We start from the raw sequence: 27,710 nt of genomic DNA, 5'->3' as shown, positions 1-27,710 counted from the left end.
GGACAATACTGGTGTGTTTTACATGTCCTGGAATACTGATCAATTCGGTCAGTACGGCCTCTCTCTCCCATAGGGTAACATGGGGATTACCTTGAAATATCTTCTAAGTGTAATTTCTCATGGGGAGCAGATACAGATGTATAGTTGGGGGTATCTGAACTCACAATTTAAAACTGCATCGTCTGTGCTGCACCTCCAGCTTCTCACTTTTGAGAAAAGCAGCTTGGTGGAGGCCTGATTGCAGAAGCAGATGTGACTCTTGGCCCTTTGCTTTTGGAACTAGAGCTACATGTGACCCCCTTGTTGCATCCTCTGTTAGGATGAGTTGATCGGCTAGGAACCTGGTGCGGGGACCTACGAGCCTGCGAATTGCCTGGTAAGCTGCCCTCCTGTAGGGAAACACCCGGCATTGCCACCTCTGCTCTTTTACAGGGGGAGTGCAGTTTGCTCCCTGATAACCCCTCACGCACTCCAGCAGATGACAGGGCCCCCCGGACACTTCTCTGTGGAACAAACCTGCTGTGGTGCAACAGGAGAGGAAAGGCTCAACTCAGGATAAGCAGGACACAACTCTCTCACCTATCCATATTACACAAGACTATGGGGGTCATTCCGACCCCGGCGGTCAAGGACCGCCGGGGTCGGCGGGAGCACCGCCAACAGGCTGGCGGTGCTCCGCAGGGCATTCTGACCGCGGCGGTACAGCCGCGGCCAGAAACGGAAAGTCTGCGGTGTACCGCCGACTTTCCGCTGCCCATGGGAATCCTCCATGGCGGCGCAGCTTGCTGCGCCGCCATGGGGATTCCGACCCCCTCACCGCCATCCTGTTCCTGGCGGTTTCGACCGCCAGGAACAGGATGGCGGTGAGGGGTGTCGTGGGGCCCCTGGGGGCCCCTGCAGTGCCCATGCCAATGGCACGGGCACTGCAGGGGCCCCCGTAAGAGGGCCCCACTTTGAATTTCAGTGTCTGCTCAGCAGACACTGAAATTCGCGACGGGTGCTACTGCACCCGTCGCACACCTTCCACTCCGCCGGCTCCATTCGGAGCCGGCTTCATCGTGGAAGGGTGTTTCCCACTGAGCTGGCTGGCGGCCTTTTGGCGGTCGCCCGCCAGCCCAGTGGGAAACCCAGAATGACCGCCGCGGTCTTTTGACCGCGGTACGGTCTTCTGGCGGTCCCAGCCAGCCGGGGTCAGAATGACCCCCTATATGATGTAATTTCTTCAAGAAATCAGCTCAGAGATCAGCTCCTTCAAAACGGACCTGAAGTCCTGTATCAAAGACATAAAGAGGGATGTAACTGAAATAAGGGAGAGAGTGAATGACTTAGAGCACACCATAGATGCCCGGTCGGAAGACCAGGGGATGCTATGGATGAGAGTGGCGGCCTGTGAGGAACAACACATCGATCTTGAAACCAAACAGGAAGACCTTGAAAATCATAGCCACTGCAATAATATCCACATCTGAGGAGTGCCAAAAGGAACAGAGGGCAACGACGTCATCATGTTTACAGCGATCCTCCTCCATTCGATAAGGGGAGATGCCGATGTTCCCCTGACAGCCTTTGGCTGGGCACACCGAGTGGAATTTGCCCCGGGCCACTCCAATACTGTTCTTGACATCCTGACATGTGTCTACTATTTCATGAAAAAGGAAGCAATTCTACGGGCACCGCGGAAAAAAGTAGATCTGTTTTTTTAAGGGTGCGCGCTACGGCTATATCAAGACATTTCTCCCACCACACTGCAATACACAAAGAAATTCAAACCAATCACAGACAAATTGCATAGCATGGGCATTAAATATCAGTGGGGACACCCATTTGCGTTTTTGAGTGGGAAGGCAAACAATGTTTGTTGTGCTCCCTAACAGAAGCAAAAAAACTACTAGATCTTGCCTCAGTGGAAAGAGACGAGTCTTCCTCCCTGACTGATGTTTCTGCCAGGATCAATATAAAGCCCGCTTAGACTACTGTCAAACATTGCCTTTCTGACAAATGCCTGGCTGAGTCAATGACCCAAGAAACAGTTAGACGTCATCCAACATCTCCATAAAATGCATACAACCACATCACCGATGCCCTACGTTGCTGGCTTCATCTAAGGGGGGGCGGCGGCGGTGCCCTGGCTGGGTGCTCCTACCTTTTGAGTGGAGGCCACATGCCTGGCCACTATCCACTGCCTGCAGTGGCAATGTGTGGATGGGTCCGGGGAGGTTCCCCTATCAACTTACTGTGCTATACCTTGCTCCTTATCTGATGGTCTACCCCAGCAATCTGGTTCCCGAGAGGGTGACTCCTTTGACCAGATGCAGACACTATTGTGCCAGTCTCTGTTGGTACTGAGCGCATGAGTTGGACCTGGTTGGTCCGCATTTGTTGTTGAGTTCTACATAACTATTTTTCTTTTCAGGTCTTGTAACATAACCATGGACTATGGTGGGCATGAATAATTAACCTTACACATTCTTTTGCCTATGCCATTCCTCAGATGGGACACTTTCCTGCTAAGCCTGCAACCCAGCATAAACTGCAGACTTGCTTACCCACATCCTGGCATCCTTAACTAGTGGCATCAAACTGCCGTCCCTTGATGCATACAGTCTTAACTCCCTGAAAAAGTGCAAGATGGGACACGTTCCTGCTAAATCCTGCAACCCAGCGCAAACTGCAGAGTTGCTTACCGGCATTCTGGCATCCTTAACTAGTGGCATCAAAATGCTGTCCCTTAATATATGCAGCCTTAACTCCTCGAACAAGCGCAAGCAGGTTTAAGGATACAACATGACCTTGATGTGCTTTTCTCACAGGAGACCCATCTCCGACGGATTAACAGACACAGAATGACCCACCTAAGATACCCCATTCGCCACTGGGCATACACAGATTCTAAAACCTTGGGGGTGGGTATACTGTGCACATTAGCAAAGTCGTACGGGACAGGGAGGGTCACTTTTTAACATTACACTTGCTTTGTGGGAAACTTAGACTCACCATGCTTAACATCTACACCCTGAACTCTCCGCAAGACGCTCATGTCCTGCGCACCCTACGGGAACAGCTTCAGGGGGTTGAGGGAGACATAATAGTAGAAGGGGACATCAACTTGGTCTGGGACCCATCGATGGACTGATAGGCTTGTACATACCAGGGCATGGGAGCTATGTCCACACAATTGAAAAGTGAGATTACAGTCTTAGGCCTTACTGATGCGTGGCATTACAAACACCCTGATTCTCTGCATTATTCCTTTATTTCCTTGTACACTCTACCTATTCCTGAATAGACTACATCTTTATCACACTACTCTTCTTCACACTTTTGAGGCTGCTGAGCTATCTGACATCTCCATATCAGATCACGCCCACGTAGAGCTGAAGTGGTCCCTGGTCGATTAAATGGCGCCTTCCACCACGGGTCCTACATCACTCTGTTGATATAGAAAAAGTCAGGAAAGATATGCCTGGCTATTTTGCCCATAATACTGAGAAGAATGTTTCCCTACTCACACTCTGGGATGGGTTCAAGCCCACCATTCAGGGAGTAATCTCTTCTGTAGACATAGCATGGGGACGGGAGTTCCGGCTGGTGGACACCGGCCTGACCTCTGAAATAAAGACTCTAGAACAGCAGGAAAAAGCAAACCTCACCCTGCAGAATAAAAGACACCTTGCCAAACTGCAAGGCCAGTTACATATCCACAAGACAAATAGGGCTGAGCGACCCCTCTTAGCACTCAAGCAACGGTACTAGGAAGGTGGTAATAGGGTGGGTATGCTTCTGACCCGTAGACTAAGCCAGGCACAGGCCAGGGCACACATCGCAGCTCTCTGGAGGTTGAACGGAGGTTGGTCAATCATAGAATGCCACAGGAGGCAGGAATTCTGTGCCTATTCTTAAGCCCTTTATGGCAAGGAAGATGTTCCCCAAACATTAATCAACCTTTCCTGGCTGCATGGAGTGAACTTCGCTCTAGTCCAGTCATGTGAAATACTTAGACGCACCAATTACATTAGAGGAAATCCGCCTCGAGCTTCGGGCCCTCCCACTTCATAAGATGCCCTGGCTGGACCGCCTCCTGGACAGCTCCTACAGATTGTTTCTTCCAAAACTGGGGGATCGTCTGACCCGGCTGTTTAACTCCTTTACACATACTACGAGCCTCACTCCTTCGATGGTGGCAGCAGAAATATCCCTTATCGCTAAACCAGGTAAAGACCCAACAATCTGCTCTTCCAACGACCCAGTCACCCTGTTAAACACCAACACAAAACTTTACACCAAGATCTTAGCCACCAGGCTTGATTGCTTTCTCCCAACCCTTATAGACCCTGACTAAGTGGGATTTATTCGTAACTGGTAGGGAGCGGAAAATGTGTGAAGGGTGGAGCATCTGGTGGAAAAGTCGCACCAGGATCAGATCCCAGCAGTGAATTGTGTCGTCCTCCATTCTGAACTGACCAAAATCGGGGTAGGCCCTTAAGTTGATCTCCACGGTCATGGCTTCCTATGTGGCCCCCATGGGCACTATTTGGGTCCCTGGGAGTAACACAGACCCCCATCTCTATTGGCAGGGGCACCAGACAAGCCTGTCCCCTGTCGCCGGTTTTATTCTCCCTAGCAGTGGGACCATTGGCCAATACTATCTGCCACACTGAGGAGATAGAGCACATCCCTTTTGGATGGTTGATACATACGGTTAATCTATTTGAGGATGACCTGCTTCTTTCTCTGACGCACCCCTCCACTCCACACCCGACTGTGGTATCTTGCGTAAACACCTTCGCAGCAACTTCAGGCTTCAGGGTGAACATGTCCAAATTACGTGTCCTTAACATGATGGTCCTGAAACATGATGTACCCTTACTGCAGGGATTAGCACCCTTCCAGTGGTCCTCTGGGGTGATCAGATATCTGGGCCTTAACCTGACATGTACATGACAATATCACAAGGCTTCAACGCGACCTGCGCACATTAATATGGAATGGGAAGCGGCCCTGAATTTCTATCGCTACCTTGATGCAACCCCGCGATGAAGGGAGAAGGCCTGCCTTAACCTCTTGGAGTATTACCGTGCAGTGCACCTGCGATACATTTCCGCCTGGGTTACATGAGAGACTGAAAGCCACTGGTTCCATATAGATAGGGTGGGAGTCTGTGGGCCTTTATGGGACTTGGCTTGACTTCCCAAGCACACTCGGCCATGCAGCGCCTAGGTCGCTACCCAGACCAAGACGGTCTTAGATATGTAGGATAAATTTGTGCCAACCAGGGGACCGACCACCTTCCTGTCACCTAACACCCAACTTTATGCAATCCAGACTTTGTCCCTGCCCAGTCTCCACACACTTTCTGCAACTGGACCGATAAGGCCTGCAGGGCATTACGCCAGTCTGCCCACTCAGTCATTGTAGGACAGTTCTTCGATGATAGATATATCTGCTGTCTTGGTGAACACACTGGGGAGTGGAGAACTGGTACCTACTGTATAAGACTCTAAACACAATCCTGAAATAGAAGAACTGGATTTTCCCTGAACCATCTACATGGGGAAGGGAATTCCACTAAGACACACTGAAGTGCAGCAGAGCGAGCATAAAGGGGCCTTGGGAACTCAGAACACAAACACACCCATCCCCCCAACCCAGCAAGCCCGCATTGACTTCCAAAACAAACCCATCATTGATGTTGTGGAAGCTGCTGACCGCTCAACACCATGCAAATTCTGACCAATTATATATGTTGGTGGCTACGTACTGTCCAACCTTTTAACTATACCCACCCTACACAGCCAAATGCCTCAAATGTCATTAAGAAACATATCTACCCATATGTGGCTCCTGGGATCCACTAAAACATAACTCAACAAATGTTGTCACAAAAATGCAATCTGGCATGACTCCATGTGAGCCAGATACAGGATATAATCAAAGTCAGGGTCACATATTCAAACCTGATCTCAAAATCTGATGCTTGATGCATAGAGCCCTCATCATGGTCATGTATCACATTGAATGCCCAGTGGCATCATTTCCAGTCACCCGTTAAATTCTGTTCACTACCCTTCCTCTCTTAACCCAGAGTCAGACAATGCCTCTCCCACCATTAAACACAGTGAAATCTTCATAAAAATGAATGCCACCCATCCAGACATGCCCTAAACCCATAACATCTTGTATGTCTGAAATTCTCCTCCCCAACAACAACAGCATGAGATTTCACTTGACATGAAGTTATGAGAAGGTCAGGTTTTGCCAGGAAAGGACATCTTACCCTTATCTCTCTGTGTACCCTTTGAGCCCCTCTTTCTCATTTGATACTTTGACCTCTAAAGCTATCAGGAAGGAGGTTGAGATTCAGGAGACCTCTGTCTGCCATGGCATCAGAAGTCAGACTCATTATCCTATGCCCATCCTACATGGACATTATGCTGGCTAATACCATTTAAACAGTATGCCAGATGGAAAAGTCCAAGAATACTTTCACATCTTCCTTCCTCAACTTTGCTCAAATTGCACGCTGGGACCAGTGTTGAAACCTTGTCAGGTCTTGGAAGAGTTGTATCTTCAATCCACAGAATCAGATGAGGATCAGTGCCCTGGGAGTCTGCAAGATATTCCTTTCACTCTATGAGAATGATTCCTTACCAGCACGTCCCTGACATATTTATATTTAGAGTTGCTACGGTCCCACTCTATCGTGGATTAAGTCTTGCTTAAAAAGCCCAGGGAGACCAAAAACACAAAAATTCATGATGTGTTGGATGAATATCACTTCTTCAGCACCCTCTTTCATATTTCTTTTGTGTATATTTTCCTTCCTCCCGGGGTTTTCCAAGTCCTTATATTTTTGCATTGTGATAATTTTATTGTGTTTTGACTGCCTCCAGCTGCTTGCCTATATCCAAGCTGACCTCAGAGGGCAAATGTTTTAGTATGAACTGCATCATGTTGGTTCCCTCTAACCGACTGTTGACCTCCTTAACCGAGCTTCTCTGACAATCCATCATCTATTGCTTTGATTTCTTTCTTCATCTCCACTCAGAAATAGTCATTGCATAGAAGGAGATTGGCCTTCATTGGTCAGGAATACTTGTCAGCAATAGCAGAATCTGAGATATCAGGTGTCCTCTTTACTCTGGACAGGATGACACATAACTTAACAGAACTGAAAGCAGTATTCTCCTTTTCACTTCTACATGCTCCTGAACGTATTCAGGGGACCAGGCCTGTCAACATTGTTAGCTTTTTTATTTCCTAGCCCATTACTACAGTACCTGTTGGGTAGGGATAAGGGTATCCACAAGCCCCAATGGTCCTAGGCCTCCTTACTATGTCATTCCACTCCATGTAGTTATCAATGGGCCTGTATCAAGACAGTGTCACTCTTGTATTCCAGCATGGATTATTTGTTTTACATGAGCTCATAAGACTGCAGAGGGAGTCAGTCCTCCCCCATTGGATCACAACAGTATGTGAGTGATACAGGTCTTCTGCAGCCTAGTGGGGAGATCAAGAGATACCCAACCAGCAGGGACCGATCACCATGGCAACATCAGTTGATGAACAGGAAATTTAACACAACACTATGGGTTCAGTCATTTTTCAGTAACATACATCTCAGTCTTGTCAGGCCCATTCCCCTACCAGCTGCACACATTAGGCAATGAAAAGTGACAATGGGATAGGGTGCAATAGTTGTAAACTGATAGGGTCATCACCCCACTTCAAGTCTGCACCACCATGGGGCACAGGTCCACCACAAGGCCACCTTGGCCACCATCCAGTAAGTTCCAATCATGGAATCAACCTTCTAGTTCACACCTGATAAAGGGCACCAATGTGTTGAATGCACTGCTATTGCTTCAATAGTATGATATGAACTGGAGAGGCAGTGACCTTGCCATACCCACCACCCCATGACCTCCTGAAACTGTCCAAAACCTCTTTTGTGTGCCAGCCTGCCTAAGGTTAGAAGGGGAGAGAAATCACAACGGCTGTCAGCAGAGCCCCTAGAGGGTGTAATTTTTAAGAGGGTACTAAGGACATTGATACAAGGCATCTGTTAGCTTTAGACTGAAGTTCTAGTATGCACTACTGTCTAAGGGTCTGGACATAGTGCCCCTTCACTGGGTCACACGTGACAAATGATTCCCTGCCTGTGCTTCTAACAGTCTAGGCAATATGATGTAAGACAAACAGACAGCAGCTAACCCCTATTCCCCACTCGTCCCCTGCCAGTTCCAGATGTGTTTTGTGCGGACCCAGCACTGCCTTCTTTATTCCAGGCAAAAAAGAGAGAGGAGAGTGGCCAGGCCAGTGTGAGCTAACAGCAAACAAATACTCAAGAGGACTGTCATCTGCACCCCACAATCCCCATCCCTTCAGCAGTTGGTCAGTCACCATAGGATAGGTCAAGAGTTGTGATAGTGTGCAATCGAAACCTATGGGCAGGCGAGAAATAGAGCCAGAGTTCAGTATATTGATGATGTGGCCATACCCCTAACTTTGTGAAGTTTACAAAAATTAAAAAAACAGAAAACGCTTCATAGTGTTGTTGACAGCTAACACGCTTCAAGGCGGCGCTGGAAGAAGCTTTGAATGAAGTAGGTGGTGAAATTCCATGCTCTGCATCAAAGGCTAGGGAAACAAATTTTAAATGTGACCTTTGTTTGGTTGATAGCCAGATGACTTAGTGACAGGAAAAAGAGGTGTGTAAGAGTCTAAGGCCCTGATTTAGATCTTGGCGGTTGCACCACCAAGCCACTTCGGTGGCAGGCCCAAGAAGACGGTCAAGGTGGCAGTCTTCCACCTGCCGTATTTAGATGTTACAGTTTTGCTGGTGGTCTGAATGTCGGTGGTCCTCTATGGCGGTAGACGGTGGTGGGACTCTATGGACTCTGTGCAATGGCAGGGGCTGTGGAAGAGAGGTAAGTGACAGACACACACTGTCCCTTAGCCAAAGCTGTACCCTCACACTACACAACACAACACATACACACAATTCCCATTGTCATTGTGACACAACACAACTGTACATGCTGCAATCATACAACATTTATGACACAATATATAAACACCATTGACACTGCACCCACACACGACATAACTACAACAAACAACACAACTACTCTCTCAACTACACAAGCACGCTTACACACACACCTTCCCCCGATTTCAACCAACGAATTGATTTGCATACACACATACACGTACTGACTCACACACAAAAAGCTCAGCACAACGTGACAGGTACAGGTCCTCTGGCAATGTGCACACATGGACACATTTGGCAAGTGTGAATGTACCGTCATTGCGGTGCCAGCAATCACTTCCTAATGAATATTGCCACCATAATGACAGTTGTGTATGTGTGCAGTATGTGTTCTGTACCCGTGTATCCCCATCCGAGTCTGTCCCACTCGTGTCCCCAACATATGCATGTCACAGTGATAAAAAAAATTACTCTGACATGTATATGTCTCCAGTGGACCCCACCTCCCGTGCAGTGCCCACTTTACCCTGGCAATGCAGCGTCCCTACCTTGTAGACTATCAACGGGAAGGGTTGTGTTTTTTTCCGTGGGTCGGTGGCCGCAGCGATGGCAGGTGCTGTCCAGTCATGTCCAATCAAGGACAGGAAAGGAGAGAAAAAATTAGTTTTCACCCTCTCTACCCCCCCAAACTGGCAACTAAGGAATGGCAGTCCAACTGCTTTTTTTCCTTGGTGGTAAGGCACATCTAAATCTGCACAGCTGAAAATCTGGCTGCAGTCCCGCTGCATCCCCTTTTCCCTTTCCCACCATCAACGCGGCCGAGTTTTCTTGGCAGAGATGGCATTTCAATTGTGGTCTTTCGTCTATAGGACAACCAACATATAAAAACAGCAGGCGGACCGTTTCAGCATCTGTGTGGGTTTTCAGTTGAAAAAGTTGACAGCGGAACCGGTACTGCCAACATCTAAATCAGGCCATAAGTGTCTTAAATGACTGAAGAGTGACAGTTGAAAAGGTTAATGGTTTCCAGGAGAGAGGCTAACTAGTCTGGGTGATCAAGTAAGAGGCTGTTGCAGTAATCACAGTTACTCTTGAATGATGATCATTAGCTGTAACCTGACTGTAACAGTGGTGGTAGTGCATGCAGAGCTTTCCAGGGGAGAAAGTGTGTGTTGTCATTACATTCAGAAAAGAAATGGAGGTTGCAGTATAACATGGATGGAGAATGCAGACAAGTACATTTTAAAGAAAATATATTTTTGTCTTAGGTTCTTGTGGATTTCCAGACACTTGTGTCAGAATGATTCTTTTCTTTTATGTTGTTTCAAATTTTTATGAGGATCAATGATACTTATTCAAGTTGAAGAATGAAATATAAATACATGTTTCATTCAGGACATCTGGTTTGTGTCTTTTTTCTTTCTCATTTTAGTCGCACTGGCGATTCTGAATTTAGTGACGGAGAGGAAGATTTTTACTATACTGAGATTAGACTCAACACAGACTCGGTATCTGAGGGATTGATCAGTGTTTCCCCTGGCTCACCATGTGTAGCATCTGCGCCCCCTCTTTTTCCTTCCCAGGATGCTGGACATACAGAAACAGCATGTGCCAAAGCTGAAACAAAATGTATGACACCTCTGAGCCACTCTGCTCCTACTACCCTCTACCTCGTACACACTGATCACGCATACCAGGTAAGTTGGTTATTATGTATTTTGTCTTTTTATTATATTAATATGGAAAGAATAACCCTAATGAAAACTCAGTGCTAAATGACCTGGCTACATAATATACATGCTTATCGTCAGATTTGATCTCTTCTACCATGAGTAAGCCATTGTCATTGAATCATTTTTGCAACTTCTCTTGCACCATTCTGGCACAGCTGGTTCCCTATATATAACAAAGCTATCCCGTGATCGTCTATTTAATCAGTTTTGTCTCACTTTCTATAAAGTGTGTGCATTACTGAGCATTTACAGGAGTCTAAAATATCAGAACGATTAAAAATTGACTAGAACAGTGGCAACACTAGGAATTCTCAAAAGATAGAAAAGACATGTTAAAGTGGCCACTGGTAGACAATCACAGTCCAGGGCTCTTAAAGGTCTGTTAAAGAATATCAGATCTTCTGTTGTATGTTTTTTAATAGTTAGACAACTAAACGTTTCCTTCACAGGTTCCTGAGTGGAATTTGAAAGCCTTGCAAAGGGCAAACTTATATTTGATGATCACTGTTTAGTAGATACACTATTCATATGCATAGGCTGCTTCAAACCATTCAACCTATGTACTGATTGCCAAAGAATTTTGATATACTTTGGTTTTACAGTCTCTTAGTTACCCATGTATTCATAACACATTGCCTTTTGACTTGCCCTAACTTCACTTTGTCCAGGTTTTTATTTTGCTATTTACTTCTTTTTGGCAGCAAACACCACTTCTCTAGATAACCTTCTTAGCTCATTATTTATTTGTTCTTTTGAAGAACCTAAGTTCATTTGTGAACTATTTGTTCACAAAATTCTGTGTATTTATTAATTGTTGAAGCCAATAGGTCAGGTAGAATTTTTGAATGCAACCTGCTTTATTCTGGCGATATTTTCTACTATGTCCAAGAGGGTTTCTGACTCCCTATTTTTCCCAAATTATCAATTGTTTTATTGCTACATCTATGACTTTTTAAGGCATAGATGTTCTCTGTGTACTGCATACATATGATCTGCCGTACTATGAGAATTTCAACATGCGATTTTATTACATGTAGTCTATGATCACTTTCATTTCTATGCATTGGCTGTATATCAAGGAAGTAATGACATGTTGGCATAGTAACCAAAACAGTAATCCAAGAGGTAATAATCCAAGACTGCCCCACAAAAAATAAAAATGATAGGTTAACTTTATCAATATAAGTCTGATATTTTTTTCTACCCATTCCTTGTTAGGGAGATTAGGTTAGGGAGATTTGGTTCAAGATAGACCAGACAAGATCTTACTTGGCACACCATTAGTCACTCACTATGATGATCATTGGCTTTAGATTGCAGTCTTATGTAAATATCAACTATTCACAAGGGAGAATTGTTTCACCATTCTCTGTAAACTTTCAAGTATTAGGATAATGTGTTCAAATTTCCCTAAACAGACTCTGTATATGTTTAATAATAAAAACGAAAATGTATTAACGATATTCCAATTGTCCAACCGTAGTATCTGAACATATGGACTTCCATTTTCCAATTGTATTATTATTAATTTCATTTTTATACATATGAGTTTCAGAGGAACCATCGCCCCTCCCCATATGAATCACTCTGGCTGTCTTTAACATGAAACATCCTGAATCCATTTACATGAACAAAGTCCATTAACCGTGTCTCTTGGAGGCATGCAATATCATTAATATGCTATAAACCCTTGTGATTGAATTGTTCAGAATATTATTTTGTTAAACCCTGTAATATTCCAGGATAACATGCCCAGTAATTATTCAAACTGGAGCACTTCTGATTGTTAAAAAAAAGGTTCATTGGTGAAACTAGGTCAAGCTATTTTTTAGTGTAAAGAAGGCTTTTGGAGCCAGTCTCAATTCTGTCCCACACCATTCCCTTCTTCAGTTGATAGACTATTCCTAGTTTAACTATCGCATATTGATGTTTTAGGTGAATTTGACGTTAGTACCATTGAGAAGTAAGTCGGCATGTCAAAAGGTTTTGAGCATTTCTCAAAAATGAGGTTGCCTTCTTTTCTCCAGCCCTTGACCCAGCATGTTCCAGTAACAAGTCTTATTAGTATGGCTGTACAAGTGGCTTGCACGTTTTTACTCTCCAACATTCTAATATATTCTGCTTATTGATAATCAAATTAACTGCTTCATTTGAGCTTGTCTATATCACTTCCACAAAACCAGACCCATTTAATTTAACAATTTGTACTGATAACAAATCTTTAGACGAAAGGGAAGCAGCTGATGCCATCGCAGCAGTAGCATTAATATATTCACCCTGTTCAATATATCATTGACCCAAGGATTTGTACACAGCTACACATGAATTATAGCTGGAACCCTTTTCACCTTGTTTTGATTAAATAAGTTTGGACTTTAAATCTCACTCTCTTCTTCTATTCTAAGTATGTTCTACATAATTGCTGTTGTTTTTGTGACATCTTACCTAACTAGTCCCAAAGTGGCTAATTCCTTATTAGTATTCTTCAATCCATTTGAATTTAGAGGAGGCTTAGTAAGATTATTAACTGACACCACATTTTCTGTATTTGTGTTGTGAGAGTGCAATTTAGCCACCTCCCTTAGTTCCTGCTGGCAAAACCAAGTCTGCTGATGGTGGTTGTCCAAGTAAAGCATGATTACTGTTTATCATACGTACTAGCAATTTATGACTTCTGACTCTTGGACTTTAGAAAAATAGGTGCTAAGGGATTTAAGTAGTCTTTATGAACATGGCGGTAAACACCGCACCACTGGAGATGGCGGTAACTACCGCCAACAAGCTGGCAGTCCAGACCGCCAATGGTCGTTCGACATTCACTGTCCGCCAAAACGGATTTGTGCATCATTATTTGGTGTGCAGGGAATTTATCTGCATGGGGGTGGCAGGGTGATGTGTACTGCCTTTCAGCCGTCGTTGGCCTTGGCAGTGGGTGGAGGTCGCAAGATTTTTGTAGGTTTGTCTTTTTGGCATCATTATATGTTAGTATGCAGTTCACTGCCACTGGCGGTCTTTTGTTCACCTTCAGCACGGTGGTCGGCGGTGATTGCCGCCAAGTTCATAATGAGGGCCTTAGTGTCTTTGCCATCAAATCATGTTCCTGTGTCCCCTGTGTCACCCACTCCTTGACTAGAAAATGCCACCATCAGTATACACAAAATGATATCTTAGTACTACTCAAATGGGGAGGTGCTTTAAATTTTAACAGGATTTCCCAGTTCATGTACCTCCATCAAACTGATTTCAGTAGGTGGTAGTTTCATTATAGATCATGTCATTTAATCCCAAATCGATATGACGAAATGGGACTATAACCTGATATGATTGAAGGAAGAGATGATTCTTTTCTGCTTTTGTCAGAATTCCGCTTGTTTTATGTTTCCTAGCTGTAGGTTGGGGTTTATAGGTTTCAGCCCTTCTGATATTTTCCTAATTATCTAAATCAAAGTCGTTTTCATGCTTATGAATTTGCCTAGAGGTTTTGTTTACAGGCTTCTTTAAGAGTAGCTCACTTCGGGAAATGGGATCAGCAATGAGGGTGCTTCTTTTTGTTGTGTTTTCCACACACCCACACCAATTCCACTCATCCAGTCTTTATGTGTGATTTCAATATCTCAGTCAGAATTATCAACTTATTTAACACAGCCTGCACAGCCAGTTCATCTATCCATATAAATAGTTGAGCCTTGTTCCAGAACAGTTTCAATCCTGTGTGGTATAGTGTAAAGATGTGTTTTTTTTTTATTTGATTTTTTAAATATATTTTGTATGTTCTTCCTTCCATTATGCTTGCTGATATAATTTTTAATTTGCTTTGTGCTATAAAACATTATAAAATGAAATAAAAATCAGCATGTTAAAACTGGGTGAAATCTATAAGCTGGCAAATGAAAGCACATGAGCACCCAACTGATCAAAGTCTAAATCAGCAAAGGAAAAATTATAATGTTACCAAGTGCCACTAGCAGAAAATAAAGTGCACATTTTATTTGTCCCATTAGGCAAACCCTTAGCACTTGTTTATTTAAGAAATGTGTATAGCGTTACATACAGCCTACTGGTTGCCTTTACATTTCAGTGTAATGTTTTGGATCAATGATTATCTATTGTGACTCCCTAAACAAAGACCTACATATATTTGGAGCCTCAAGGCATCTCCCACCCTAGCCATCCTCCAGATAAGATGTAATTTAAAAATTGATGCATTCAATATGATTTTCTTTGTCTTCACGTTGAGATACTTCCCATCTTCTTTTTGGTAAACCTTTTTATTATTTTGATGAACAGGTAATAAAAGATATTTGTCATATTGCCAATACAAGAAAAGTAATTTAACACTATTAAAGTATAAACTGTAAACATATAAGTAAATATGAAGGCAAACTACTTAGCTAGAGAAATAAAATTCCAAATACCAAAATACATGGCAAATGCAAAACTGTAGTAAATGTTAATATCACAGAGAAAATTCCGAAAGAAGTAGAACAGAGACTAAGAGAGAGATTGTAAAAGATGGGATAATAAACAAGGCCTTATTGCCATTGAAAATTGAGAAGAATTAACTTTTACAAATACTTTACTAAAAATAAAATTTAAATTGGACTTGAGAACCAAACACATGTTTGTAGCAGAGCACATTCTCAACCAAAATGGGAAATAATTCAAGAGACAGAAAAGAATATTATTAATGAGCCTGAGAAGCAATATTTGATAAATAGTTACAGGTGACCACAGTTTATCTCATTTAAAGCTAGTTGCAGGGATGTTACCTTTTATCTGTCTAGTCTATGACTGTGGCATACGGAATTCCACCAAAGTTATAGAGACAGATTATTACATGTCTTAAAATTACTAGCATTAACTTGTAAAGCAAACAATTAACAAGTCATTACATTTCTCAAGTAATGCATTGTGAGTCCACATTACATATGATTCACCCAGAAAAACATAAGGAATATAAAAAGTAGATGACACATTGGACATAATAGTAATCTTGGACAAAATTCCTACCCAAAAATTGTCCACATTAGAACAAAGAAAAAACATATGTAAACAAGAAGCATCAACATTTTCACATCTCCCATAAGTATTTTGCCCTCCTAAAAAGGATTTGGAGAGAGCACTAGGAGTATAATACATCCTATCAAAAAAGAAATATAAAGTTTGAGTTTAAGTGGCTGAACAAGCAGTTGCATGAATTGTAGCCTATATTTATCCCAAACACTAATTGACCAAATACATTGTAAGTCGGCTTCCCATTTAAGTTTAATACTTGATTTGTTTCCATCTGGTCCTTGCAAGCCTAGAAGTTTGTATGACATAGAAGCCGATGAGTGTGCAGAAGTATCTATGGGGGTTAATGTTTGTCTCTTGTTCCACTGTAGGCAGGTACGAAGATGGCATAGCATTCCCACAAATGTCTATAAGTAGTAAATGTTTGTCATTGGTGAGATGGGATATGGTAATGTGAAGACAACTTATGGAATGGTATAGGTGTGCTATTGGTATATAAGTGAGCAAGGGTAATTAAACCTTGTTCTGCCCAAGTCTTCGAATATAGAAGTCTACCATTTTAATCCATTTACTATACCGAAGAGGAGTTTGCAGAAATGTATAATGTTGAAACAAAGTAGAAACCCTATATAGTCTTCCTAATTGGCACATATGTGAGATTGTAGAGGGAAACAAAATTTTGGTGGGAAAGACTTGTATATGACTGTGGGAAAATGGAGCAATGAGTGATGATTCTAATGTGAACCATAACTTATCATTATGTATAAGTGGGTTAATCAACAGAATAGACATTTTTTCAATGCAAAAGGCTTTGTGATAACATATGACATCAGAAAATGTAATGCCTCCATGACAATTGGAAAGTTTTCATTATGTAAAGAGACCCTAGCTTTCTTACGATTTTAAAGACATCTAGAGAGAATTGCATCTATTCTAGTAAAGAAGGTTTTAGGAAGCCTTGTTAGTAACATCTTTAGAGTAAAGTTTATGATTGGTAAAATTTTTATTGTGTCTAATCTATCTCTCCAAGATAAATGGGGCCAGTTTTGTGTGAGTGTAACCACTTTATAGATTCATTGATCAGTATTTATTTTAATAATATACCTAATTGGGTGTGGTTTGTCTGCCGAGGAGAATGGCCGCCTGAAGACGGAGCTCCGCGTGCCGAGACAGATTCCAGCTTCGGCGGGAGCGACGTCCACCTCAGGCAGCCTCCTCAACAGCTTCCCAGAACCGCAGGGCACGTGGACCGGAGAGGCAACAAGATTTACCAGCGGGGCATGGCAGCCGTAGCAGCACCGAACACCGAGCCGCCTAAGGCCTACAGCCGCGCGCGAGCCGTGGCCTGTAGTGAGTGGCCCATCTGCACAGAGGAGCGGCCGCCAAGGGGATCTGCGATACTGCCGCTCCTCGACAGTGCGGTCAATAACAGCAGACCAGGACCGGACGCCGAGGGGCGCACAAGTAAGAATTAGGGGCATTGGAGCTCCTCCCCCCCTCCCTTCGCACCCTCTACCCACGGGCAGTGCTGCAACTTACACTCTGCTCTAACTACGGCTTGGCACCAGGCACTGACACAGCAGTGCTAATAGCATGAAGCACGGCACCAGGTGATCCCCTATATACCGAGCAAATATTAAAGGGCATACTTGAGTGAGGAACTTTGAACACCAACCACATAACATTTATGCCCTAAAAGGAGGAACTATCTCTATACACATCCATGGCAGGAGCCCAAGAGGACATTGCAAATAGAAACAATATCCTCCTTCTTGACACAAATTACTACTTTGATCGGAGACCCACATAAAGGGCCCCTCACTGAAGCAGTGAGACAGGACATCACAAAGGGACAACACGGATACGAAGAGGCAGGACCCAGCAACCACTTGCAATATCGCACTACTCAAATTAGTAGGCACTCAGGCTCAACCTACGGGACCCCCTCACTGTAGACACCGCCTCCTTCTTAATAGTCTCAACACCTGAAAGGGATATGAAGGCAGATCGAGGCATACAATGCAAAGCACTAGATAACGCAGGACATGAGACCTATCGTCACATGGACAGCTTGAAAGGAAAGTGAGAACGCCTCCACAGCCCACACAGCTTCTCAACTATCCCATACTCTGTATCAGCTCACCCTCTCTCAACCATCGTTTACGGAGACTAGCCCCCTGCAACTGTTGCGGCATCAACACCTGAATCAATAAGACACATGGACAGCGAACAGCGCAATTCGGTCCCACCACGCGCCCATACACTGAATACTCCCCTCTAGAGACCCTCACACTCTGAGGAAATGCCCATCGGGAAGTCCTCAGGCAAACACTCCTGTTCTCTGAGGTTATCGCACAATCAAAAATCATGACGGCGCAAACTGCAACACCCTGCCCAACGTCTTCGCCAATGGACCGCCTTGCACTAGAAGCTACAGAGCGTATATTGCAGGAGATCGCCTCGGTGGGACGTCGTCTCGAGGCAATCGACCTAAAGATAACAGACTTAACTGTAACGTCCTCCTCCATCCGAGCGGACATCGCCGGCTTCTAAGAAACAGCGAACGCCCTAGATCAATGACTCTCCGCTGTGGAAGACCAAGTAGCGGCATTACTGGACCAGGAGACAGAGCTACGATCCCTCCGAGCAAAAGTTACTGATCTGAAAGATTGGAGTCGTCGGGACAACATACGCTTCTTTGGCATCCCAGAACAAAAGAGGGATCTGATATCAAGACCTTCCTCCAATCACTCCTGCCTGATCTCTTTGGTATAGAGTTTTTACCACCACCAGAGTTCCAGATAGCACAGAGGATCGGCCCACCCCATAAAGCTACCTCTGACAAACCACGGCCTATCATAGCATGCTTTTTACGCCATGAGCAAGCTCTGCAAGTTCTTTCCGCAGCTAAAACACTTGGTCCAGTCTCCCTGGACGGTCACGAGATCAGAGTGGCTGTGGATTTCTCCAGACTGACAAATAAAAAACAAAAGGCATTCCTAGCTCTTCGTCCGCAACTCAGGAACCTAGACATTAAAATGGCCTTTTTGAACCTGCACGGATGTGAATCACTTACTGTGGTAAATCCAAGGACTTTACCGAGCCGGAAGACCTCTGCTCATTTCTGAACGACCTTGCTTCACACCCCATGGACATCTCATCCGGACATGAGGATCCTGACTCCTTTCAGACTGGGACCAACCCTCCTGCCACAATCTTACAAGCCCAACCCCAACCTCCTTCTTCACACAAGAGAGGCAGAATATTTGAACGCCCCCCTAAACCACATGACAATCGTGAACATATATTACAGGAAGTAATTGACCACACCCAAGACATGGGCAGAGACAAATCCCACTCCCCACTGAAACCGTCATTGGACGATCATCCAGGTCACTGAATACCCAGAGTCCTGGAGAAATGCCGGATTTATATTCATCGCCAGGCCCACCTATCTCCAGACAGCTAAGTTGCACACCCAATTAATCTAACCAAAGACTGTATTTTTGGTGGGGAGGGATCCGGGTGGTATCTGGGTCCTACTGCCATCCCCTTTTGTAGGATAAAGATCCATAAGGGTTGTTGACTATTGGCCAGGCCACTATCATACCTGCTCAGGGCCACAGTCGTGATCTCTGCCTGGACATATAGTAGCAATTTTAGGAGATGTAAATGTCATGTTGAATATGTCATTACAGATTGTATACTTTATTGGTCTACGATCAGACCTTCTTGATATACTCATAGCAAGGTTGAAAGTACCCCTTTCCCATGAGGAGCCCCTCCCACACCCTACCCTGAAGAACATTTTACAAATTAGATACAGGGAAGGACGGCTCCACATTAGTAAAACATTCCCCTCACACACGATAGATGGGGAAAATATGCAGGGTACTAGCATAACAAAACCACACAACCACACTATGTTATTGGTAGATATATCGGTCCCCCCTAAACACGTCCCTCAGACTAAAGATCTGCAGCCAACTCTCGAAGAATAGACCACCACTGAAGACACGAATAACAACCACTAAATCAGATTTATTCGGCAATACCTACCGCACACAAAAACAAAAATAACACTATCTACATCCCATATCTCCCAACATGAAGTCCATGCCCTCCGAATTTCCATCTGGACACTCCCACAGACTGCAACACTATACACCACAATTTATGGTACTTTACACCATCTAGCAATACACACACCATGAATTACATATACTCATAGATGTGAGAGGTACCAAATTCCCCACCATCTCCTTTTCCCCAAGCATAGACCCTCACATCTATAAACGCCCCATTACCTCTATGACATGAAACACATACAACAAGGAGGCTGCCTGATGGACCTTCAAAGCTATTTAAGGATCATCAACCCCCCCACTGTAACCACTGTACATAACAACATCCTTTCGGCGCGCGGACCCTGCAGGTTCAAACCTGCAGTTTAATAGAATTTTCGGTAGTGAATTATTTCTCGCTACAGGTCTCTCCCCTACCCCTTCTCCCATTAGCACCCAATCCAGTTCTCTACTCTCAGAGCTTCTTACCCCTTCCCCTATCCGTATATTAATTTAGGCCACCAACCCCTTCCTGATCATTTAGAGATTACTCCCCCCTCCCTTATACCTTCCTACATCCCTTACTGCACCCCATTTATTATCTCACTACTTTCTCCTTTTATTTACTTTATTTATCCCTCTTGGTGACCGAGGGGTCTGGACCCACTGCATTCTCAACTCCTTGCAGAGCCACCCTCACTGCACGTTCAGGTGAGGCTATTCTACATCTGACACCCCTTCTTCCTATTACCCCCCATCTTCTCTCATCTCCAAACACAAAACACGGATACACACCATAGATTAAACCCCATCCATAAGGCACCCATGGGAACAACAACTCCACTCACAATCCTATCCTGGAATGTAGTTGGTATGACCCACTATATCAAACGACAGAAGGTATTATCCTATCTCCGCTCTAAACATGCTGATATTGCCCTGTTGCAAGAAACGCACCTCACCTTAGTAGAATCTGAAAACCTCCGTAGAGATTGGGTGGGCAAAGTGCTCTTTAGTGGGCGACCATCCATACACGACGGAACACAGGGCACTGGGAGGAGATGCGGGGTGGCAATTCTCATCCGTCGCTCACTACAGTTTCGGTTGCTCAAAACATGGCATGATCCAGAAGGACATTACGTACTCGGCAAAATCAGGGTAGGCCCCTCCATGATTTGCATAGGTTCCATATACGCTCCAACAGGCTCTAAATGCTCCTTCTTTCTCTCGCTCAACCGGCTATTTACACAGATTGGCGCCTCACAATATATATTGGGAGGGGATTGGAACATTGTACAAGACGTCATTCTTGATCGCTCAAGTGGTCTCGATGCAGGCAACAATGCAGATCGGGCCCTTCTACATGACGTTCTCTCTGATCATGGCCTATTAGACTTTTGGCGTCTATCACACCCCTCTGACCACGAATACACCTTACTCTCCTCGGCCCATGGAACCCAATCACGACTAGACTATTTCCTGATTGATCACTGACTGATGCAATCGATACGATTGTCGGACATCCTCACTGCCGCACTATCTGACCACTCCCCGGTTCTAATAACATTGGAACTAGGAATGATTATGCCCGGCCGTAAGCCCTGGCATCTCCCCAACTCCAGATATCGAACCCTGAAAGGAAAGGAAGAACTCAAAGCTCATCTAACCACATACCTTAAAGATAACATGGGTTCGGTATCCTCACCCCAACGCTTGTGGGCAGCGGCAAAGGCAAATATTAGAGGCCAGTTAATGAGAGATGCTTCCATCGCCAATGCTCAAAAGAGGGACCAACAGGCCAAACTAGAAGAAAGTATAGCCCACGCGACCAGGGAATACACTCAAACTCCTACTTCACTTAACCGCCGCTACTTAGAACAAGCTAAAATGGAGCTCAACTCACTCTACACCTCATGGGCGGAATATGCATTACAAAAGCTAAAGAGCCACCACTATGAACACGGTGAGAAAGCGAGCCGCCTACTAGCCGCCCAACTACACCAAAGAGAAGCCACCATAGCCATACCAGCAATAAATAACCAAGACAATGAACTTCTCACACACCCGCAGGCAATTGTGAACGAATTCGGTAGCTATTATCAAGCCCTCTATACCCCAGAAACAGTAGAAGCCAATGACAGTCTAGATGCTTTCCTACAGAGAGCGCATATACCCTGTCTCACGGCCGAAGGTAGGGTGCTATTAGAGGGTGATACCAGTAAAGTAGAGATTCAACAGGCAATAGCCAACCTATCATTTCATAAAGCGCCAGGAGAGGACGGGTTTACATCCGAATTCTACAAATGGTCCGGGGTTGATACAGTGGAAACCCTATACAAGGCATTCCAGGGGGCTGACCACACAGGATCCCTACATCCTCTCTCAAACAAAGCCACCATCGCAGTTCTACCCAAACCAGGGAGGTACCCCCTTCTTTGTGGAAGCTACCGCCCTATCTCCCTACTCAATGGAGACACAAAAATACTAGCAGGAATATTAGCAACACGGCTCAAAAAGTAATTCCTTCCCTAATTCATCACACTCAAGTAGGCTTTGTACCGGGCCGCTCATCGAGGAACCATCTCCGTACATTATTCCACACCATCTGGACAGCGCGAGACTCACGGGAAGAGGCTCTTGCCCTCTCATTAGATTCTGAGAAGGCATTTTACCAAATAGAATGGTGGAACGAAGTCCTAAAACGTTTTGGATTGGGGACTAACTTCATAAATAGAGTACAATTACTCTATGACTCCCCGACAGCCCAGGTAAACTGTGGAGGGTTTCTATCAGACACCTTCCCGATACGCAGAGGAACTCGGCAGGGCTGCCCGATATCCCCTCTACTATTCCTGCTAGCCGTAGAGCCCCTAGCAGCGGTAATTCGGAGCTCCAACCTTATATCAGGAATTTCAATTTCAGGCAGATGCTCCACCATCTACCTCTATGCAGATGATATTTTGCTCACCCTCACTGACCTACCCAATTCCCTACCAGCCCTCAAGCAGATATTAACGGAATTTGAACACCTCTCGGGCTACCGGATAAATTGGGATAAAAGCGAAGCACTACCCCTATCCCCCATAACAGTCAGCGCCTCCCTACAAGGCTTACCGGCTAAATGGAAACACTCACGTCTTCGTTACCTGGGCATTGACATAAATAGAGGCCTAGAAAAAATAGTGACAGATAACTTAGACCCCTTAATTAATAATATGAAGCGAGATTTCGAGAAGTGGAAACAACTGGGAATCTCCATGTGGGGTAGAGTGCAAGCGGCATGAATTGGTAACCCTCCAGAGGTTCCTCTATGTATTGGGTATGCTCTCCCTACATATACCACTAGCCCTACTCCGAGATCGACCGTTGTATCCGCGCTTTTGTCTGGGGATCCATGTGCCCACGACTACCTAGAGCCACATTACTAGCGTGGCATGAATTCGGAGGTTTAAACCTCCCCTCAGTTGAACATTACGCCTCCGCATTACATCTCTCACAGTTGATCTTCCTACTCCCGAGTGCGCGAGACCCACCACTTTGGGTGAAAGTGGAAAGAACACTTGCAGACGCCCCACACGGCCTCCAGATAATATATAAAACAGGCCTGATGGATCAACGATCCACCAACCCCATAATTGGAGCCACGAGGTAAGCTTGGCGACAGGCACATCGCTCCCTGAAAATAGATCCACATCTACATGATAGAGCCCCTTTATGGGGCAATGGAGGGTTTCAGATAGGGGAGAAAACTCTTTACTGGAAAGATTGGTACCTAAAAGGCATCATGCTGATAAACCAGCTCATCTCCAAACACACCTGGAAGACGTTCAGAGAACGTAAAGACGAATTTGATCTCCCTGAACATTACTTGTGGCGCTATCTGCAATTACGACATTGTCTAGTACACCGGCTAGGACGCTCCCCCTGACGACTTGCACACTCCCCGATACTCCAATATTTAGAAACGTGGAGCCAACTGAAAGAGGCTGTATCGGGACTACAGGCAGTGCTGAACCGGCACCTCTTCTCACTACCCCTTCCTAACTCCCTTAAGACTAAATGGCAGACCCGTCTGCAGAATGACTATGACTTAGAGGACTGGGCTGACTTGATTAATGCCAGAGATCGAGGAGCTCGCGAGGCCCACCTAAAATTTTGTCTTTTCAAGACTCTACATGACTGGTATTGGACCCCCCAGAAATTATGCGCGGCAAGACTCTTACCCCATGTGTCCTGTTGGAGATGCTCCCACACTCATTGTGACCTAACCCATATTTTACATGACTGTTCCGCCATACAACCCTTTTGGCGGGCGATAGGATGCACTCTTAGGGAAGTGCTACCCCTACCACCAGTCCTCACCCCATCCTTTATACTATTACATGATACAGGGGAGCTACATCATCTCTCCCGACCCCAAGGCTGACTATTACACACCGCACTGGCTACGGCAAAATTATGCATCCTCAGATATTGGCGGGCAACAGTCGTTCCTTCCCATGAAGAATGGATTGGCGCAATGTATCAGGCGGCCTCCCATGAGCGACTCATATACGAGCTACAGGATAAAACTGACATATTTTTACAAACATGGTCACCCTTTCTCCCCGAACTGACAAACTAAGTTTGTCCTACGAGGGGCCACAACTAACCTACACAAACAAAAGTCCACTACTTCTCCGTTAATTCATGCAATATTACCCCCAGCTACACTATGGTGGTCATTCTGACCCTGGCGGTCTTTGACCGCCAGGGCGGAGGACCGCGGGAGCACCGCCGACAGGCCGGCGGTGCTCCAATGGGGATTCCGACCGCGGCGGTAAAGCCGCGGTCGGACCGGCACCACTGGCGGGGTCCCGCCAGTGTACCGCGGCCCCATTGAATCCTCCGCGGCGGCGCAGCTTGCTGCACCGCCGCGGGGATTCCGACCCCCCCTACCGCCATCCAGATCCCGGCGGTCGGACCGCCGAGATCCGGATGGCGGTAGGGGGGGTCGCGGGGCCCCTGGGGGCCCCTGCAGTGCCCATGCCACTGGCATGGGCATTGCAGGGGCCCCCGTAAGAGGGCCCCTACATGTATTTCACTGTCTGCTGTGCAGACAGTGAAATACGCGACGGGTGCAACTGCACCCGTCGCACAGCTTCCACTCCGCCGGCTCGATTCCGAGCCGGCTTCATCGTGGAAGCCTCTTTCCCGCTGGGCTGGCTGGCGGTCTGAAGGCGACCGCCCGCCAGCCCAGCGGGAAAGTCAGAATTACCGCCGCGGTCTTTCGACCGCGGAACGGTAACCTGACGGCGGGACTTTGGCGGGCGGCCTCCGCCGCCCGCCAAGGTCAGAATGAGGGCCTATATCCCTCTCCCTGCCCCCTTGATCGAGCTGCCTCAACAAAGATGACCCATTGAATGCCCACTCACAACCTAGCATAGAAGACTCATTCCTCCAACCTCACCACTCCCTGTATCCCCTATCTCTACACCCACACCTCCATTAACCTATTAACCCCCAACCTCACCTCTTCGTAGAAACATCGTCTTGCCTATCCTATGACTTTGACTCTAGCTTCATCACCTTTACCCCTTTCCTATTATCTTGGCTTCCCCCCCTCAGTCACCATTATTATTATTATTATTATCATTATTATTATCATTATTATTATTATTCTTTCCTTTTCAGATTAATATCATTGTTATCTTTACCAATATTATTTTACTGATCCGAACATTCACTACTCATAGGATTATTCCCATCCTTTGCGCTAGATTATCTCATCACTGATCTAACTACTGCCGCAAACTACACGTTCTTGTTCTTGTTCTCTGGACTATTACTTATAGGGAACCCTAACACCCCTATGTTCCATATCCTCCTCGCATATCAAGAGCAAAACATTACTTTCCTCTATACTAGGATAGAATAATCCACCTATCCTGGGCCAGTACTCCCCTAACGGAGATCGCTCGAAATTATTCTCCTCGCACCATTACCCGCCGAGCCTCTATAAACCCCTTTGTGCAATTACCTTCTCATGTTTCCCTGCTTTAGTTAGGGAAGGGTTACTTCTAGGGGTAGAAACAAAAAGCAATAAACTGACCCCTTCCCCTTGGAGACACAGAATAGGCTAGTGAGAGATCATCAGACTATTACTGAATCCTACCACTAGTACACCCCTACTGTCATATAGTTGTACCCCGGAACGGATGTACCCTACACCCATAGTTATATCATAATACGACAAGGTTCGAGAACCTCCTTGATTTATTATGCCCTAACTATTTGCTGCTATGAGATCAATATGCTGGCAATAATGGCTCTAAAATGCAAATATTCATATTGGTTTAAATTGCTTTCTAATTTGACATGCATGTATACAATGGATCATAGATTGTAAGTATCATGTAAACCCTGAAGGGAATGACTCTGTTTGCTTTATACACCTGTTTAATGATGTGAAATAATAAAAAACTACAACACAAAAAAATATATATATACCTAATTGTACTACAGTACTATGTTCCAAACATTTAATTTTCAATGGCTTCCAGGATAGACCAGCTGGAGCAAATTGTTCTTTAGTGCAGACTTTATTGGTGGAAAGCACCTCTGATTTCCCTGTATTAAGTTTGTATTTAGCGAGCTCTGAAAAGAAGTCCAACTCCCTAAAGTATAGATGGCAGGTTAGAAAGCCTGTGTGTTAGGTACAAACAACAGTATATCATATGCACATCCCATGATTTTAATATTCTGATTATGGACCTTAAAACCAGTAAAATGTTCAGAGGCTTTGATTTTCAATGATAAATGTTTCAAGGTTCAAATGAAAAGTAGCACGGATAAGGGACAACCCTGCCCAGTGCCTCTTCATAAAGAAATTTAAGAGGACTAAACCCATAAACGATGACTGGTGGTTGAGATGAAGAATATAATATTGAGATTAGACTCTATCAAAAGCTTTTTCTGCATCCAGAGTGATTGCAACCATCAAATAGGTATGTTTGGCAACTTTAATTATGATTACAACGCAGATACCCTTTCACCTTGGTCCAAGGGTGCCTTCGTTGGTGCTACGCTGCAATTTGTGCACTAGTGCAGAAGGGAAAAGACAGAAATCCACTGCAAATATGTTGCATTTCTGCCCTTTCCCTGTGGTGCAGGGCAGTGTAGCACAGGTCACTTGCTGTGCTGCCTTGTGCCATAGGGCTTGTAAATATGCCCCATAGTTTTCAGTCTATATACAGTTAAGGAAGCCCATGCAGAACTCATGAGAGTAAGTGGTGATTTTAAAGATTAGAGCCCAGGTCTCCAGGTTTCAATGTATCCACTGGACCACATCCTCTGTCCTTTTGTGATAGGGAAGGCAATCCAGCCACGACCTGCTAGCCAATGAAGGATTATTTGAAAGGAAGTAGCTTCAGGTTAATACTAAACTGGTGATAGATTTGTCTATGTCTCAGGGACAGGTCCACAGTTGTGCTACAATTCATGGGTGCATAAAAGTAGGATGTTCTGGAGTGGCAGGAGAAAGTAGAAAAAAATCTGATGGTGGGAAATTTAAAAACACAACAGCAAACGGACCACACTCCTTCCACGAGCTCTTGGAGGATGAATCAATCACTCAGACCCACAGATAGTAAATGGCAGCACAGCATTGTTATTGCTTTTCCTGGAATCAGGATGTTGCTGCTCAAATAAGCTATCATCGGTGAGAGCTTTGATGCAGAAGTTGTTAAGTCCTTGAGGAGGTTAGAGACTTCAAAGAGCTTGTTAAGATATGTTTCTCTGTGAGTGCAACAGTGGATAAAATATTCAGGTGGCCGTTTCCCAAAGCCTGAGTGGCATGGGAGAGGTTGTGAGAAGAGGCGAGGAGGAGCTGAGGCGTGCCCCTCCATTGGTTATTGGTTTTCCATG

At 45.1% G+C, this 27,710-nt stretch overlaps 1 protein-coding gene across 1 annotated transcript in view; it reads left to right on the top strand.

Moving 5' to 3' along the window:
• Positions 1 to 27,710, top strand: part of ZNF704 (zinc finger protein 704) — a 543,928-nt gene that overhangs the window by 418,217 nt on the left and 98,001 nt on the right. Inside the window, exon 6 of the mRNA XM_069220407.1 lies at positions 10,428 to 10,692. Within this exon, the coding sequence (XP_069076508.1) occupies positions 10,428 to 10,692 (265 nt within the window). The remainder of the gene's footprint in view (positions 1 to 10,427; positions 10,693 to 27,710) is intronic.

The sequence above is a fragment of the Pleurodeles waltl genome, chromosome 2_2, assembly GCF_031143425.1.
Source record: "Pleurodeles waltl isolate 20211129_DDA chromosome 2_2, aPleWal1.hap1.20221129, whole genome shotgun sequence".
NCBI lineage: Eukaryota > Metazoa > Chordata > Amphibia > Caudata > Salamandridae > Pleurodeles > Pleurodeles waltl.
The sequence above is the reverse complement of the archived record's forward strand: the minus strand, read 5'-3'. Positions and strand labels throughout refer to the sequence as shown.